The following is an 18,384-nucleotide window of genomic DNA, read 5'->3' on the forward strand; positions in this document are numbered from 1 at the left end:
AGACCGACGGGCTTCCATCAGTTGTAAGGAGCCTGAAGAAACCCAGTGCTTATAAGCGGGACATTTCGCGAAGCCGCAAGCGGCTTTACTCGCCATTTTCATGGCGTCATGAAGTTGCAACCAATACTCATCTATACTTTTCGGTGGAATGGTAGCTAGCCTAGAAGCTAGCTCCGCTCGATACTTACTTGCAACAGAAGTTGCAGCCAGTTTACTAACATCGATCCGTTGATGGCGGTCATTCCTTCGGCCACTGAAAAGTAAGGTAAGATTGGCGCAGACCAGGGCATGATCAGACTCCAGATAGGTACTCCAAAAGGAGCGGCAGTCTTGTACACAACCACGTCAGCGGTAGCTGATCGCGATGTGATCAATCTGAGTCCAGGCTTGGGATGCAGAGGGAGGACGCCAAGTGGCACACCGGCGATGACTGTGCCGGAAGTTAGTGCTGGCCAGAAACAGGTTGTGGTCTGTGCACAGTTGCAGCAAACGGTCCCCGTTATCTGTCCTGCGACCAACAAGTCCACATCGGCCACCTAAACGACTCTCTTCTGTGCCTAGACGCCCGACCTGTGCATTCAAGTCTCCGGCTACTACTACAATATCTGTCGAACGCGCTTTCTGGAGAAGAACTGTTAACTGATGGTAAAACTCATCCTTGATTGCATCCGGACTGCAATCTGTCGGGGCATAGGCGGAGATAACGAAAAGACACCGTTTCTCACGCCGATTTCTTCTCACTTTGATGGAACTTTCTAATCTAACAGCACATAACCGATTGTTAATAGGGATCCAATCGATTAGTGCTGCCTCAGCTCTAGCGCTTAGTGCGACACCAACGCCAGCAAGACCAGACGAGGATGCCACAGGGTCCCCGGATAAGCGCACGTGGAACAAGCTTTTCGAGGCGACAGATGGAGAGCGAATTTGCAGTACTTCACTAGAGTCTTGAATACGGGTCTCGGATAGACAGCAAACATCAACATTAAGACTTCCTAAAGACAAAGCCAGCCCCATCTGTTGTCCGATCTGCATTAGTGTGCGAACGTTGAAGGAAGCCAGCTTGAACGGCGTACGTGGTTTCAGAAAGACTGCTTTAGTATTCATAATCGGTGAAGCATTCACTTTCAACCAGACAGTGACTGGAGATCGTTTAGATAGGACAGAGTTTCCACCATGAGCGAGCTGCTGAATAAGTTGAAAAGTAAGGTTACACAAATTGGGGATAAAAGGGGGTGAGTTAGCGATATGGTAAAAATAATAATAATAATAACAATAATAGTAATAATGCAAATTGTTTTGTTTCTAGTATGAGCGAGAATAGAATTGTCAGTTGAATGTATCATTTCATTTATTTGCGTGAGGGCTGTGATACTGCCCGGGTGCCCAAACCGAAGCAGGTGGTTTTCTTAGGGGGCCACACCCCGAGCCTTTGACCAAAAGGTCTGATCCACAAGGCAGTGGAGCATCGTTAGGAGATGCAGTCCTATGGTAGCCGGTGACCAACAATAGGTTCATACGCCATTTGTTCCCTCAGGATACTGGAACCCATGTGCACCATTGGTTTGGAATCAGGGTTTTCCAACTCCCCTAGGTGGACTTTCCGTGTCCACCAACCCGGTCAAAGTGCCGGGCATTCGCTTTTCGTCCTCTCACTTTCGTGAACAACACCCACGCTACGAGAAGGCAATGAGTAGGACTTCCCTGGCAGGGGCTATAAACGCGTGGCCATGTGAGAGCATTTGGAGAGGGAGTGCGGACTCTCCCTACTCTCGGCCGTGCCAGGGCATTTGGGGGCCGCTTCCACATGCTTGACGTGACCTATTTCTGTCTAGCTGTACACAACTACATCGTCGACATTATCTAGATCCCTGAGCAGTAACGACACTAATCTTCTGAACGTAAACGGTGCACCCGCCAATCCAAACGATATTCGTCTAAATGGATACTGTTTGTCACGTACAGTAAATGCTGTCTTACTTCGACCGCTCTCTTTTGTAGGCAGTTGCCGATAACCTGACTGCAAATCCGGTACTCTAAACTCCGTAGCATTCCTCAGCCTATCTAATGTTTCCACTACTGTTGGCATTGCCCAGGGTTTCAGTTCTGTTATATTATTGAGTTCTCTAAAATCGACACAAAATTTATACTTTTTATTCGCTTTCTTTACCAAGAGTATCGGTGAGCTATATGGGCTGTCCGCTTCCCCCATTATACCTTCTTTCAACATCTTTTGGACCTGTCGATTTACCTCAGCCTCTAAATGCACAGGGACACGACGTGTTGCAAATATACTTACTCCATCGTTCTTTATCGGGATTTCGTGCTTTACTTTGTCGCAAAATCTGTACAGCTCTCCTTCTTCAGTAAACAGTTTCGCATACTTTGTACGCAACTCGTTAATGTTTGGATTCTTCGTTGAAACGGCTGTTGCCACTCTTACCTCAGCCACTTCGCTACATTCATGTATTGGGAACGAACCGTACTTTTTGACCACCTTACCTCTTCTTAAGTCAACTATTGCTTTTACTTCTCTTAGGAAATCTGCTCCTAATATCGGTCTCGATAGGCTTGCAGTTACCATGAATAGGAAATTTATCTCAGCACCACCCACTTTTACGATACTATTAGACACATCAAATACCTCTAACATGTGCCCTCCTATGGTGTGGACTGCTAAGGTACACGGCTTGAGTCTCTTACATTGCTCCTTACTTATTAACGATACTGCTGCCCCTATCTCGATTAGGCACACTGAATCTCGTTCACTTATGTTCATTCTTGTGTAGACTGTCCTTCTGTCTACCAGTGAAACAACCCCCATATTCCTAGGGTAGAAAGAACACGCGTTATAACGTCTAAAATATCTCCGTTTTCGCCTTGTTGGACAGTTTATCTTCCAGTGTCCTGTCCCTCCACAAGCGTAACACTTATTATCCCCTTTATGATTCCCTCGTAATACCGCAATCTCATGCTGCAGCTCCTACGCCTTCTCGGTACTATTTATCTCCTGACTTCCACACGCGACCGGAGCTACTGTCGCGTCACCTTCTCAAGCTCACTGATATCCATAGGTTGTACGGCGTTTACCAGTCTCAGCTGCTGGGAAACAGTAACGGGCACGCTCTCGATAAAATGCGACACCAGCAACTGTGCCTCCTACTCCTCATCCGAATTCGGTAGCGCGTGGCGCAACAACCTGGTAAGCTCCACGGCCAGCACCAGTGGGTCACCATCAATCGGCACCTTCGCCACTCGGAACCTCTGCAGTGCTTCTTCCCTGTCCACTGGGCTGTCGAACTCCGCGATCAACCGTTTAGTGACTGCCTCCTATGTCGTCCTCTCGCCAGCACCGTTCAAGCTGTCATATACAGCTTTCGCCTTGGCCCTCAGCAGTGTCTCCGGCACCACCATCTTCACCTTAGGCTCCTTCACTCCCACCAGCTCTGCCACAGCCTCAAACTCCTCCAGGAAGTTCAGCACATCTCTGTCCTCGAATTCCTTCGGCCATGAAATCTTCATCCTTAGTGGAGGCAGTGACACCAAATGTAGTGAAGGAGAACACAGGTGAGGATAACCGATTATGTATTTGACACAAATTACAAAGTTGCTTGATAAAATAGAAAAGCCATACTCTGACACTTCATTTGCAAAATGTTCATTAATGATCTCAGACTTCATTGTTCCTGGATTTCCACACCAAATGCTTTCTGTTTCTGTTCTTCCCTTCTCGATCTTCTCAGTCTTCTGCTGCCAGATATTCTATTCCTGACTCACGATATATACTACTTACCTCTAGAAAAACCCTTCCACGGTGTGGGTGACAGGGAAGTGATAACTGCCCTCATACCTCTAACAGCACTCAAGATCACTGTATTCAAAATCAATCCCCTTCTTCAATTCCTACTATTCCTTCTACCTAGACTTTCAACTCTAAACTTCCTCTCTTGGCTTCTACCTCAAGTATCACCATGGCCAACGATTCTAGTGCGTGAAACATTGTCTCAGATTTACTGAAACCTCGGTTCAAACTACACATTGGAGCCTTCAACGTATGTACCCTATGTCAAATCGGTCAACAGGCGTCCTTGGCTAAAACCCTAGAATCTCGTACGATTGATGAATTCTGTGTCTCCGAAACACGCATACAGGATCCTAGTGTGGTCATTCAATCGACCATACCTCACCAAAACAGAAAACCGACGAGATACACCCTCCGTGTATCTGGCGACCCGATGGCTAGTTCTCGTGGACTGTCAGGTGTAGGCATGGCACTTAGTACAAGGGCAGAACAAGCACTATTAGAATGGATCTCCGTTAACAGTCGCCTATGTGATGTCCGGCCAAATGGCTCCGTGAGACCTCGGAATGATGGGGTCACACGTCGTTGCCTTTTCGTCGTTTCTGTCTACGCTCCCACTGACTGCAGCCCAGATGAAGTGAAAGATGACTTGTCCAGAAAGCCCTCTGAACTTCTTCGAAAAGCTAAGCGCTCAAAGTACTCGTAGCGGGTGACTTTAATACTCAATTAGGCAGCTTAAACCAAACAAAAAGACATTTATGTGGGTATTTTGGTATTCCGGCTTAACGAACAGATAATGGTGAACGTCTGTTGCAACTATGTTCAGACAATCGTTTATTTTTAGCAAGCACTAATCTGAAGCGTAAGGAGAGACATCGTCTGACATGGCGACCACCTTCACCAAACCAACGATGGACTCAAATAGACCATATTGCCATCAGTCATCATTGGAGTGGCTCGATAGAAGATTGTTGCTCGTATTGGAATACATATTTTGACTCTGATCACGCTTTAATACGAGCACGCATTTGTCTGAGCCTCACTGGACGCAGGAAAACTACACTAAGAATACCCATTAGGATTGAAACGTGGCCATTAAGAGTAGAAGATACGTTGTAACGGATGATGATTATTATCGTAACCAATAGTTGGACACTGTGAAATGGCTCAGAATTGATCGTATTGATGCAGGTGGACCTACTCTTTGTCTTTTCTTTGATCCTAATTTTCTAAACTACCTTACAGATGCTTTCACCATCACACTAATCTATATTTTCTTTTATGATATCGTCTATGCCTAATCTTTTCTACCATTACTAATACTGTTATTACATCTACTATTCCGGGATTCGGCCTGACAGTTTCTTCTCACCGTTCTAATGGTTTGTGGTAACTTGGACCAATGTACACATGTTCCAGTTTCTACGTTGTGTGTGACTGACTCCTTCTAGGGAAATAACTGCAATTATTTGAAAAAAATATGGCTGGCTCCCGTCACGAATTGTTACCAGCTAGCGAATCACGAAAAACCAGATGACTTGATAGTTGTTATATTATTGTTCGAGACTTCTTCGACGTATCCGATTACAATATCATGCGGTATAACACGACGCTCAGACCTTACTGTATGTGCGTTACTGTTTAGCCATTTCCAACTTCAGTCAACTCATCATTATAGAAGTTAGGCCGTTATTCATAACATCACTAACTCGCTGATGGCGGGTGAAGATCTGGTTATATCAAAAGTGAGATAAAGTTAAAACGATGTCCCATTAAATTCCAACCCAGTACCCGAATGGTATCGTCCTCATCATAATACTCGAATGTTTGAGGCTCTAGTCTTTGTAGGGTTGCCAGTGTGCAAAGAATCGCAAACTAGGGTAAATAATTGTTCAGTACTTCCTAGTTTTCAGTGGTACTACAGTTATTGCCAGTTCATGGGGAATATGGCTTTCAGTGTGCACATAGTTTCCACAAAACCTCTTAGATAAAAAAATATTGTGAAATTATAGATCTTTGTAATAAGTGAATAATGTAAGTGGCGTAATGTTAAGTTTATCAGTTATAAAAACTTAATAGTACACGAGAACTTATCTAACTATTTGGATAATATACGTTTTCACCGGTAACAAATACATTGCACAAAACGAACGTGATTTGTTCATGCAACTTCGTCCGGAAGAGTATTTTAACTATCCTACTAAACCAGAAATGACGCGAAAACTAATCATGGTTATTGCTCGACAACTAACCATATATTATAAATTCCACTTACATTCTCAATGTTTCTTTTGAATTCAAAGTTACAGTTTTTAAATGTAAGGGATTCATGAAGGATGGGTCATACTTTTAGCTTTCTTTTACATGAACACAGCAGCTATGAACTCATTTTACTGAATCATTGTGTGAAATTTTCATAAGCAGCTATTTTAAAATTAGTGGATTTGTTTTTCTTCACATTTTCAATTCAGCATTAGAACAAGTTCCGAACTCTGTAAGGTTGTGGAAATTGGCAGTTGAATTAGAGGATGAAGATGATGCCCGACTAATGTTATCTTTAGCTGTTGAATGTTGTCCAACATCTGTTGAATTATGGCTTGCATTAGCTCGTCTGGAAACTTATGAACAAGCTAGAGTTGTTTTGAATAAAGCTCGCGAAAGCATTCCTACAGACAGACAAATTTGGTTTGCAGCCACACGTTTAGAGGAGGCTCAAGGAAACCAGAATATGGTACAGAAAATTGTTGACCGTGGTGTCGCGTCTTTACAAGCAAATATGGTTGAAATTAATCGTGACCAGTGGATTAAAGATGCAGAGGAATGTGAAAAAGCTAAGAGTGTTCTTACCGCTCAAGCTATAATGTAGGTTTTTAATTAATTTCTGTACACAGCTAGCTTCCTTATTCTTGAATTATCAATCTTAGTAAACTTTATCTTGTAATGGTTATTTGTCAGTTTTGAATTTGTATGTGGTCCTTAGTCAAGTGAGTGAGACAATACAGATATTAACTTTTGTCTAAGTTCAATTATCACAGCTTTGATTCATGACATTCGCTCAATTTTTTCAACTGCTATTAGAGGGGCTTCAGTTAGATAATGTCGTGTCCGTAAAAGAGCATCGTTATCATTCCTATATATATATATATATATATATATATATATATATATATATATAATCGTTTTCAGGGGGACCCTATTTATTAAGATTTATCATCCTTTTTCAATCACCAGTGAAGAACTAAGTATTCTTCATTTCTTTAATTACTTGTGGCAGCATTACTTATTGAGGAGTAATAAATAAACCGATCGTTAGACAATCATTGAAGCAAGACATTAGTTATTAGAGCTATTTATTTATTTAAACACATAAACGTTCGTACAAATGGTCATCAAAATATGTATGCCCCACACAAATCACTGAAGTTGTGTGTGGGCTAGTATAGTACCCTACCGCCCAGACCGTAGTGGGGGGTTTTCTTTGAGACCCGCTCCTTCAACCTTTGGCCCAAAGGTCTAATCCACAAGGCAGTGGAGCAACGTTAGAAAATGCAGTCCCATGGTAACCGGTGATTGAGAATAATTTCATACTCCGTTCTCTTACTCTAGACTCTGGAGCCCCTGCTCACCATTAGTTTGAAGTCAGGGATTTTCAACTCTCCTAGGTGGATCCTCCATGCCTAGTAACTCCGTTAAAGCGTCGGACATTCACTTTTTATTCTCTCGATTTCATAAACAATGCCCTGCTACTCTCGAGGGTGAGGAGATTCCACTCTCCTCGAAATTCTCTCACATGGTCACGCGTATACAGCCACGACCATGGAAGTCCTACTCACCGCCTTCTTGTGGAGAGGGTGTTTACGAAGTTGAGAGGACGAAAAGCGAATGTGCTGTGCTTTAACCGGGTTGGTGGATATGGAGGATCCACCTAGGCGAGTTGGAAAACCCAAATTCCAAACCAGTGGTGCACAGGGGCTCCAGGATCCTGAGAGAACAAATGGCGTACGAACCAATTGTTAGTCACCGGCTACCACGGGACTGCATCTCCCAACGTTGCTCCATTGCCTTGTGGATCAGACCTTTAGGTCGAAGGCTCGTGGTGTGGCCCCCTAAGAAAACCACCTGCTTCGGTCTGGGCACCCGGGAAGCATCACGGCCCACACACAAATCAAGTGGCTTGTGTGATGTATATATATTTGGTGCCCCTTTGTACCAATGTTTGCATTTCATAATAATAACAACGATAATAATAATAAATGCTACCACCGCGAGAAGGCAGTGAATAGCCCTTCCTTGGCAGTGGTTATATACCCGTGGTCATATGAGAGCATTTTTAGAGGGAGAGCGGACTGTACCATAACGTTTGGAAGGCTCGTTTGGAAATTAAAATTAAAGGGGTTTAGGTGTAGACGCTATGATCATGATTAACTGATTCATGCTCGTAATTTAGGTGACAATTGCAATCATTCGTCCTTATTTTTTATGCACATTGGATACCTAAATTGTTCAGTGCTTCAGTTATTGATGTCAACAGCAAGTTATTCAAATCCTTGCTAATACCCCTTGATGTCATATTTTACAGTCTTAATTACCAAGATACTGAGTGACCTATATGTATACTTGACCCAGTTTTGTAAGAAGTTAGTCGTGTCCTGAATAGCTCTGTGCCACTAGATTTTACTAAGTTTCTGAGTGGCAAATCTTAGTATATGAGAAAAATGAATAGTTATTCAGTATAATCAATGCACTTCCCAAAGGGGATGCGTTAGGCTTCCTGCTAATTGAAAAGAGGATTTTCAAAAAATCCACTTCAACTTAATTATGATTTGATAAAGTTTATATATCTTACTTAAGTAAAAATTTGTATGTATTCTATTATCTTTGTTGATTTTTTAGTAAAGCTATTATAGGATATGGTTTAGAAGAACAAGATAAAAAACATACATGGTTGTCGGATGCAGAGAATTGTGCTACTAGCGGTGCAATAGAATGTGCTCGTGCTATTTATGCTGTAGCATTGGCTCATTTTCCTACAAAGAAAAGTATCTGGCTACGTGCTACTTATTTTGAACGAAATCATGGAACGAGGTAGATAGTCTCTAATATTACTAATTAAATTATTTTATTTTATGTAAATAATATTTTTTCTGAAGGTAAGTGAGCTAATGCGATTAATTTCGTCAGAATAAACTTCAGTACCAGCTAGGTATTACATGCTAAAGAGTATTTATTATTTGGATTGGTTGTACTACCGTTGTAAATGCGCAGGCAAACTGGAATAAAGTCAGAAGATTGTGTTAGCTTCTCAGAATATGGAGTTATATATGTGTGCGGTCAGCCATTAAATAAAATATAGTTTCAGCTACAAAGTACATTCGTAATGATGATACTAATAAAGGGTAGTCTACGTTAAATACAAGTATGAACATATGACCGAATAAATAATAATTGCATCACTCAATAAAGAGAGATTTTAGTTAACCAATAAAATAACAACAAGGAAATAGTGCAGTAAATTATACTCGCTTATGGGTTGTCAGCTCGAAGAATTCCTTACAGATATCAGATACAGCTGCTACTCTCAACTTAACAGATTAGCAACTTCCGATGACTCATGTTTGTTTAAATATCGTGGATTTATACATACCCTGCTACTTCAAAATGTTGTTGCTTATGTGGAACACTTTCGGAATCATGGTTTGATAGCTTTTCTGAATGGAATTTCCTTATTCTTCAGTTCGATTTAAATATCCACTGTTAACCTCTTGTTTTTGTCGAAACTCTTTCGTCTGACAAAAGTGATGACTAAAACACAACAATCAGCAGCCAAGTTTAGTATACATATATGTGCTTAGTTATTGAGTCATGTTTTTAGTTGGTTTGCTATTATTATTATTATTATTATTATTATTATTATTATTATTATTATTATTATTATTAGTAGTAGTAGTAGTAGTAGTAGTAGTAGTTATCGTTAGTGTTTTTTTCCTATCTACTGCACAAATTTTTTGCTATATCTCTAATTATAAAATAGAGAAACTTTAGAAGAACTTTTGCGTCAAGCTGTTAGTCATTGTCCTCAAGCGGAAGTGCTTTGGCTTATGGCAGCAAAAACACGTTGGCTTGCTGTAAGTATATTTATTAACAAGTTAATAAAAAGATATTCTTTGCACTATCGTTTCGTTATTATGGGTAACTTATACAAAACTGATACGTAAAATAAAACTACTGATTGGATTTCATTGGTAATACCACATCTTCCTTACTACGTAGTGTGTGATGATTTTGAACATGCTTTATCGCCTGTTATTAAAATTATATAGACTGCATATTCCACGTAACATGAAAAAGAATGTTATCTGTAATGTAACTGACGTATATTTGGTATGATATCATTTTTCTATTTCCTGACTTTTAATAAGTGATCCGAAATTCGTCTAAATTTAGTTTGATGCATGAGTTTGTTCCAGTCTAGTGTTATTTAACTTTTTTAGACAAATGAAACAATCATAGTTAAAGAGCAGAATTAATGCACATACATACTTGATCAGTTGGTTCGAAAGGACCTTAATTCTATCAGAAAATGTTTGGACAGTCGAGACCTATATTTTGGAGATTGTAATTTACCATAATCGTACATCACAATATCTTTAGTTTTTCGACTTTTAGTGTTTAAATGAATAAACAAGAATAGTATGTTTGTAAGGGTAGTTTAAACTGTCCCGTCGTTAATGTTAAGGTCTGGAGTCGATCGTTTCCTCTTTGGCATATATCCATTCTGTGAGGATTGCCTCGACATTATCCTTATTGGTTTTCCGTATAGTAACTTTTCGCTTAGCCTAGTCCGTTCAGTACAGAATACAAATATCGGCTTCCGCTGTATGAATCATGTATTTCAGACACACGTGGTTTATATACAAGCAGACCAGACTGTATCACACCGTAAAATGAAAAATAATAATTATACAAGATCAAGCCTGTTATATCCTAGTGAAGACATAAGTACAAGTAACTTCTGGGACTTATTCATGGACGATTATTCTATATATATTCTTATTGTTTAAAGATTGAGTAATCAGATTGTGTATATCTATATTCATCTTATTATAAGCTTCATTTTGACCTATGGATTATTATTATACGATTTACTGTTCCCAAATTACATTCAGTTTATTGATTACTGTCTCCCACGTTCACAGCCACATTTTGGCTTGATCTTGTACAAATATTATTTTCTATTTTATGGTGTGATGCGGTCTGTCTGTCTGGTATATAAACCGAGTATGCTTGAGATAAATGATTCGCATAGCAGAAGCTGTAATTGGTGTTTTGGACTCAACTGGAAGGGCTAGGCGGACAAAGAACCAATAAGGACGCCAGGCTGCTCATACCGGTCGAACATCTTTGTTTTGGCAGTACTAAGATTGGATAAGTCGTATTTCGATTGGTGAATAAATCACGTGATAAAAGCCGGACATAAAATCAACAAAGCCAAAAGTGGCTGTGAGTACGGGATACTGTAACTAATAAATTGGGAATAAGTTTAGAATTGTAAATCGTATAACGGTAACCAATAAACCAAATGAAAGCTTACAATAAAGAGAATACGAATATATATATATATATATATATATATATATATATATATATATATGTATAATCTAGTCACTTAATAATTATTCAATAAATATATGTAATAATAGTCCATAAATAAGTCCTAGCAGTTACTATTCATCTATAAATATTGATGTCGATAAATGATCTTGGACATGGAAACACCTTGAAAGACATTCGTATAACATGTCTAGTTCAGTGCTTCACAATTGCATTGTGAGTTAAATTATCACCAGTAACCGCGAATACATATTGTCGAACCACACTATTGCTTACACAGTGTTTCTATGGCATATGAACAGTTATTAAAACAGAACACTGATTGAACACAAGAATACTTGTACCAGTACTTTGTATATTCGACTTTTCCAGATGGGCTAACGTTAATATGTTGCCAAAAGACAATCCATATTAATACAGTTCTTACGAGCAATTGACAACATATGTTGTTTTATTTAACGACTGGTCCCTAATACACTGTTAGAGTCAACTAAGACGGAATGAATGTTCTCTTTACATTTTCCTGTAATTTTGTTGTCCGACCAAATTAAGCTAGAACCCGTTATTAGATATTTTCTAAAATTTATCCATGCAATGGTCTATGTTTTTAATCCTCCACTTAATCAAATTGTTTTATCTGTTTATGTCATAGGGTGATGTTCCAGCAGCTCGTTCTATTCTAGCTCGTGCATTTGAAGCTAATCCCAATTCAGAGGAGATATGGTTAGCTGCTGTAAAACTTGAGTCAGAAAATAAAGAATATGCACGTGCACGTCGATTACTAGATAAAGCTTGTGCTTCTGCTTCTACAGCTCGTGTATGGATGAAAGCAGCTAGATTGGAATGGTGTCTAGGTGAATTAAATAAAGCTTTAGAAATGTTACAAAAAGCTACATTAACATATAATCAGGCACCAAAGTTGTGGTTAATGCTTAGTCAAGTTTATGAACAGTTGTCAGAAGAAAACTTAAAACCGAATGAGGCTGAATCATTAAAAGAACGTGCTAGAAACACCTATCGTGAGGGAGTAAGTACTGGTTTCGTTTAATGTTTGTGCGTCACTGTGTATTTACTACTTTAAAAATAGTTTCGTGTAAAATTACGTTTCTGTTTTTCATCGAAAGCTCCTGTACAAGGTTCCTTTCGCAAACCTATACTACAAACGTTGTTGGAATTCCATTCCATGCAGCATCATAAATTTGTTATTTTTAAATCCTCTGTTCTAATTGAATTCATCGATAATCAAGATCTAAGACATTAAATGGGTAACCTAGTTCGTGTCTTATCGTGAATTCTATCTTAGAATAAGATTTGTCGAAAAATTTCGATAGATGAAATGCCTATGAGCATCACCTACATATCTAACATAGGATTTTGTTTCCTCTATTAAATGCTTCACTTTACATCCCTTCATAATGGATCATCTGTAAAATTGTCACTTAGAGTCAGTTCCGAATGCCCAAATGCTCTGGTACTACCGAGGGTGAGGAGATTCCACTCTCCTCGAAATTCTCTCACATGGTCACGCGTATACAGCCACGACCATGGAAGTCCTACTCACCGCCTTCTTGTGGAGAGGGTGTTTACGAAGTTGAGAGGACGAAAAGCGAATGTGCTGTGCTTTAACCGGGTTGGTGGATATGGAGGATCCACCTAGGCGAGTTGGAAAACCCAAATTCCAAACCAGTGGTGCACAGGGGCTCCAGGATCCTGAGAGAACAAATGGCGTACGAACCAATTGTTAGTCACCGGCTACCACGGGACTGCATCTCCCAACGTTGCTCCATTGCCTTGTGGATCAGACCTTTAGGTCGAAGGCTCGTGGTGTGGCCCCCTAAGAAAACCACCTGCTTCGGTCTGGGCACCCGGGAAGCATCACGGCCCACACACAAATCAAGTGGCTTGTGTGATGTATATATATTTGGTGCCCCTTTGTACTAATATTTTTGTGTTGAAATAAATAATATCATTTCCAAGCATCTGTCCACGGCATGTTAATTAACTCAAGAATGTGAAAAATGTCGCACCCAAGCCTTTTAAGTTTCCACAAAAGCACTGCCTTATTTTTAGGCAATCTTGAGAGTTTTAATAATTTCCTCCAAATGAAGATTATGTATCAAGGCGATATCGTAAACTATTTCCTTCATCAATGAGGCAATTTGGGAACTGATAAATTGATCACAAATTTTATTGATTATTTCGAAACTATTCGTTAGGATATGGAAATTAACTAAACACAATTCATGTGATTATAATTTTAGCCCACATGCTAAATTTCATGTTCATTGTTTTAAACTACTTTATATTCCAAATCTACTTCAAGTGAACAAACAACATGCTTCATTACTACTTCTGACAACGTTCTAATGCTTATTATTCATTCATGATTAGGTTTGTTAAATATTTGTTTGTTCCCTTTCCTATAAATGATATTTCATAATATTAAAAGATAACATAAGATAACAAAAGTTTCTTTTGGTAAAAGCAAAATTGTTAAAATCCGAACAACTTTATTGTATACTTCTATCTGTTATTGCAAACATGTTTCTATACTATAAGAACTATTGTACTGTGTTATGATAACTGCTATTTCAAACATTTTTAACATTTTCACGTATTTTTCATGAAAAGCTGAATCATAACCCACATTATACTGCTCTGTGGTTGCAATTGGCCAGATTTGAAGAACGACAATGTAATTTAACTAAAGCACGTTCTATTTTGGAGAAGGCCCGTTCACAAAATCCTAAAACACCAGAATTATGGTAAGTAGTATTCAATGAACACAAATCTAAAATAATGCTCACAATAATTACGGCATATTTAATTATTTTTACAAACGATATCTGAAAATTCGATTACATTTATGACTCAGTTCACTTGATAGACAACTTACGACCATTTGCTCTCAAGTTCGAAGCCTACTCTGCCCAGTCAGATTTAGGTAATTAAGTAATACCTCTAATTGTTACATAACGTGGAGTTGTGCCCTCTAAACATAATACTCTATTATATATATTTTTTGTTGACCTACATTATAAAAAGACTATTCACTTAACTTTTCAATGCATCTAGGCCCAAACTTTGATAGAACTGACTTCTTTTTTTAAAATCTGGTTGTATGATCATATATTTATTTATTTACTGTCAGACAGTATTAATTTTTCCTAAAAGTGATCTGAATTACGATCCCTACCTTCATGCATCCGAAAGAGGTACATAAGAATTATCTTACGATATGAAGGTACAAATTTGTAGATAAAAAACACAAATTAAACATAGAAAAGTTTTTCTTACGTGACCAACACTGAACAGATTAGGTCACTAATGTAGATGATATGTGCCAATCGATTGAGGACCAGCCAACGTCACGGTTAGTACTTCGTCTGCTTTGATGACTGTTCAACACAAACGACGTTATTACAGAGATATATTAGTAAGAGTAGGTACATGGAAGAAAGTGCAACCACCACCTCATGGGCCCGTCCATGACGTGCGATTAGCTGATGCGCTTTGGTTGATCTTGACCTTGACGAGGACCGGTGATCTATCAGACATTCAGTGACCTAACTACCGTAACGATTTGGCTAGGATTCAGTGATATTTCACTGGTCCTACAGTGTAAACAGTATACAATCGTCCCAACAACATTTTCACATACTGATAGACAGAAATACCGTGCGACAGTGTTTTTTTTAATGTAACACACAAATACCACAACCAAAAAACACGAAAACTATTGTAATACCAAACTGGCAATCATTTTTTTTTAATGACCACCCGGATTTTAGGTGACAAACATCTCTATAAGGTGTACTAAATTAATTAAATTTAAATGAACTAAGGATTTATCTACATATAGACTGTGGAATCCAAGTTTTACGGTAGTATTTCATGTCACTAATTGTTAGTTTTTCATGAATTTCTAGTCTGTAATTATTTCAGTAACACTCGTTTAGAAAATGCTAATTAGTTGAATTCGTAATTAGATACCTTTTTGGTTATGAAAACCACTTCAATTTGGATTATGGGGATTCTTTGACAGGTTTTTGAGCTAGACGGTATTATAGCTCTTTTTTACTTTTTCAGTAATTCGTTAATGAAAATCACTCCTCCATAAAAACTCGAATCATGCTGCTCAGTTGAATTTGTTGACATCTTTCTTAATACCGTATTAGACTGTTCACTAGTTATGTAATGCTCGAAATATTTTTGATTTTATTAGGTTGGAAGCTATCAGATTAGAAGTAAGAGCTAATTTGAAACCTGTAGCTGATTCACTTATTTCAAAAGCACTTCAAGAATGTCCAACATCCGGTTGTTTATGGGCTGAGGCAATATTTATGACTCCTAGAGCTCAACGTAAAAGCAAATCAGTGGACGCTTTGAAGAAATGTGAACATGATCCACTGGTACTTCTAGCTGTATCCAAGTTAGTTTCTGTACTAAAAAGTTTCCATACTACTTGTAGCCCTAGAGTAGTTTAGTTCCTGTCATTTTATCAATGGTGTTGGTGTTCGTGATATCCTGATAATTATTGTCTTCTACTATTCTGCAAAGTTTTTTAGTGTCTGTGACAAACTAACTACAATGGAACTCAAATACTTTCATTAACAGTTCTTATATCACTAGGGCATCATGCGAAAAATTGTCTGGAATTTTCCATTGTGTAAATACGGTATTCTATGTGGAAATCATACAGTTTGTTCGGTGGGATGAATCAGAACTAAATTGTAAAGTAAATTTCCTCTCGTTGCTGTGACCTGATTATATCACACCTTTGATTTGAAATCTTAGTATTACTACAGTACTTATTGCATATCACTCATTTTAATTTATTTTCTCTATTAAATCACACTGTTTCAAGCCCAAATGTATTCTCACTCCCAGCCACAGTTTTAATTTCCACCTAACATTGTTATTCCTCTTCTAAGTAGTCTTTCTCTAAATCTGCCACACTAAAATGCACATTAAGGACTTATTATTTGTTTTTAGTTACTGTGTTTTCGTATACTAAAAAACTGAACTTCAATGTATTACTTTTTCTCTAACTGTACGGAACATGTTGAGGATAGATTGTATTCTCCATGAAATTTTACATTTCTCTTTCGGGTAGTATGATTAAGCTGTATTGATAATTGATAACACGACCTTATCATAGTGGTATGTTATCAGCTTGCTCTCATCATTGTCAAGTTTACAGAATAGTCAGCATTTGAATTATTGAGATAGTGAAAATTTGCAGCTCAAGCGAACAATTTTCGCAGTTTCTCTGAGCTGGATTCAGCCGAGAAACGAAACAATCAAAAATCAAATTACTAACTTTCATAGTACTCAAAGATTTTTCGTACATAAATAATATGTCAATATGATTGGAACAAATAAGGTGTTAGTGCTTTTTAGTAACCAGTAATGTAATCATAAAAAGTACATTTTGAATAACATTTGACAATCCCACTTTATTTTGCATTACTTGCATTAGGTAAGGAAAACATATTATCCTCAGTTCTGACTTCTGTCTGTCTCCGTTTAATAAGCTTAGGTGTTTTAACTGTTTCAACTCGTCGCTAAGTACTAGAATATCACTTATCCTGAAACTCCTTACTTAACGTTCTATCTGATGATTAATTGAGATGTAAGGGTATGTGTAGGTATAACTTAAAAATAAAGGTGGATAACACTCTCGTTCATAGATCAATGGAGGCTGTCCACAATCCGCTATCGGTTTAAAGAAGTGGTTATTTATTTATTTATACACATAAATATCGGTAGAAGGGGGCACCAGATATATATGCGCCACACAATAAATGGAATGCTGCTGCCAGGATTCCATTTATTACTGGTTGAAACCTAGAACTCACAGAATATGGTGATGTGGAAATTAACGTTCTCATTGAATGTATATCAGATGAAATATAGTAATAATTTTATTGTGTCCGCTTCATCAAATATATTTCAACTAATTATGTACTAAAATCATGTGGTTGTATATATGAATGTTCTTTCCCGGAAATGGCATAAGACCCATTACATTCGATAATCATCTACCATATATACTGATCGTTTTCTGTTTAGTATAGACTCCGACCTAAAACAATCGTATAATTAACATGGCTTGGCTTTCAGTTTCATAACAGAACATTACCGCATTTCATAATTTACTAGTGAATTCAAGTTACTAAGTTAAGTCCTTAATATAGATGATTAAGGTATCATGGGATATTGAAAGCCTAACGGTTCCTAGCTATTCTGAAATGTTTTGACTCATAGGGTAGTCCAGAAACGTTTAGAAATCAAGCTTATTATTAGTTTGAAGTTAAACTGTTTACTCGCTTGACTTAAAACCTTGAGCAACACTTCAGTTGAATTCGAAATCCAGCGGTATATTGACGTTTATGTACACAAATCTCTTGAAAACAAAAACTAGTTATTTCAATTGATAGTTGTTCCATTTTTATGGGAGGAAACTTTGTTCAACCTGTCATATTCACACTGATAATAGTAGTTTCCAGTCTGATAACCATGTCGTAGTTAAAACTCAGAGGAAAACAAGCACACTTAATGATTGTACAAAGAAAAGCAGTTGAAGAGGTGATCAGAACTAATGGTTGTAACCGGATGGCTTGCCTCTCTATCAAAATTATTTTTAGATGAACAGGGTCTTATTGAAACAGTATGTCAATAATTCATAAAATTCCATCGATATTTAGCCCCATTACAAACTTAGTTTTTCTTCTAAGGATTGTTATACTCTGCTATTTTAGAATGTTTTGGTGTGAACGGCTGGTCATGAAAGCTCGTAATTGGTTTACAAGAACGGTGAAACTAGAACCAGATCTTGGCGATGCATGGGCTTACTTTTACAAATTTGAATTACAACACGGGACGGAAGTGAGTTCATAAAGTATTTTTATATTTCATTGGTACTGTCTTATAATTAAACTTACATAAACAATAAAATGGATTAAATG

At 38.1% G+C, this 18,384-nt stretch overlaps 2 protein-coding genes across 2 annotated transcripts; both read left to right on the forward strand.

The window, feature by feature from the left end:
- Window positions 1-5,396: 5,396 nt before the first annotated feature.
- On the forward strand, window positions 5,397-8,891 carry Smp_078410 (putative pre-mRNA splicing factor; the record flags this gene model as incomplete). Its single annotated transcript, XM_018788812.1, has 3 exons — window positions 5,397-5,427; window positions 6,274-6,664; window positions 8,696-8,891. 3 exons carry the CDS (start codon window positions 5,397-5,399, stop codon window positions 8,889-8,891), a joined length of 618 nt encoding a protein of 205 aa, XP_018654317.1.
- A 1,009-nt stretch (window positions 8,892-9,900) lies between these two features.
- Window positions 9,901-18,316, forward strand: Smp_078420 (putative pre-mRNA splicing factor; the record flags this gene model as incomplete). The annotated part of the gene is made up of 5 exons (XM_018788813.1): window positions 9,901-9,927; window positions 12,066-12,440; window positions 14,045-14,178; window positions 15,639-15,845; window positions 18,178-18,316. The coding sequence occupies 5 exons, from the start codon at window positions 9,901-9,903 to the stop codon at window positions 18,314-18,316; spliced, it is 882 nt and encodes a 293-aa protein (XP_018654318.1).
- Between the last annotated feature and the right edge of the window lie 68 nt (window positions 18,317-18,384).

The sequence above is a fragment of the Schistosoma mansoni genome, chromosome W (assembly GCF_000237925.1).
Source record: "Schistosoma mansoni strain Puerto Rico chromosome W, complete genome".
NCBI classification, from domain to species: Eukaryota; Metazoa; Platyhelminthes; class Trematoda; order Strigeidida; family Schistosomatidae; genus Schistosoma; species Schistosoma mansoni.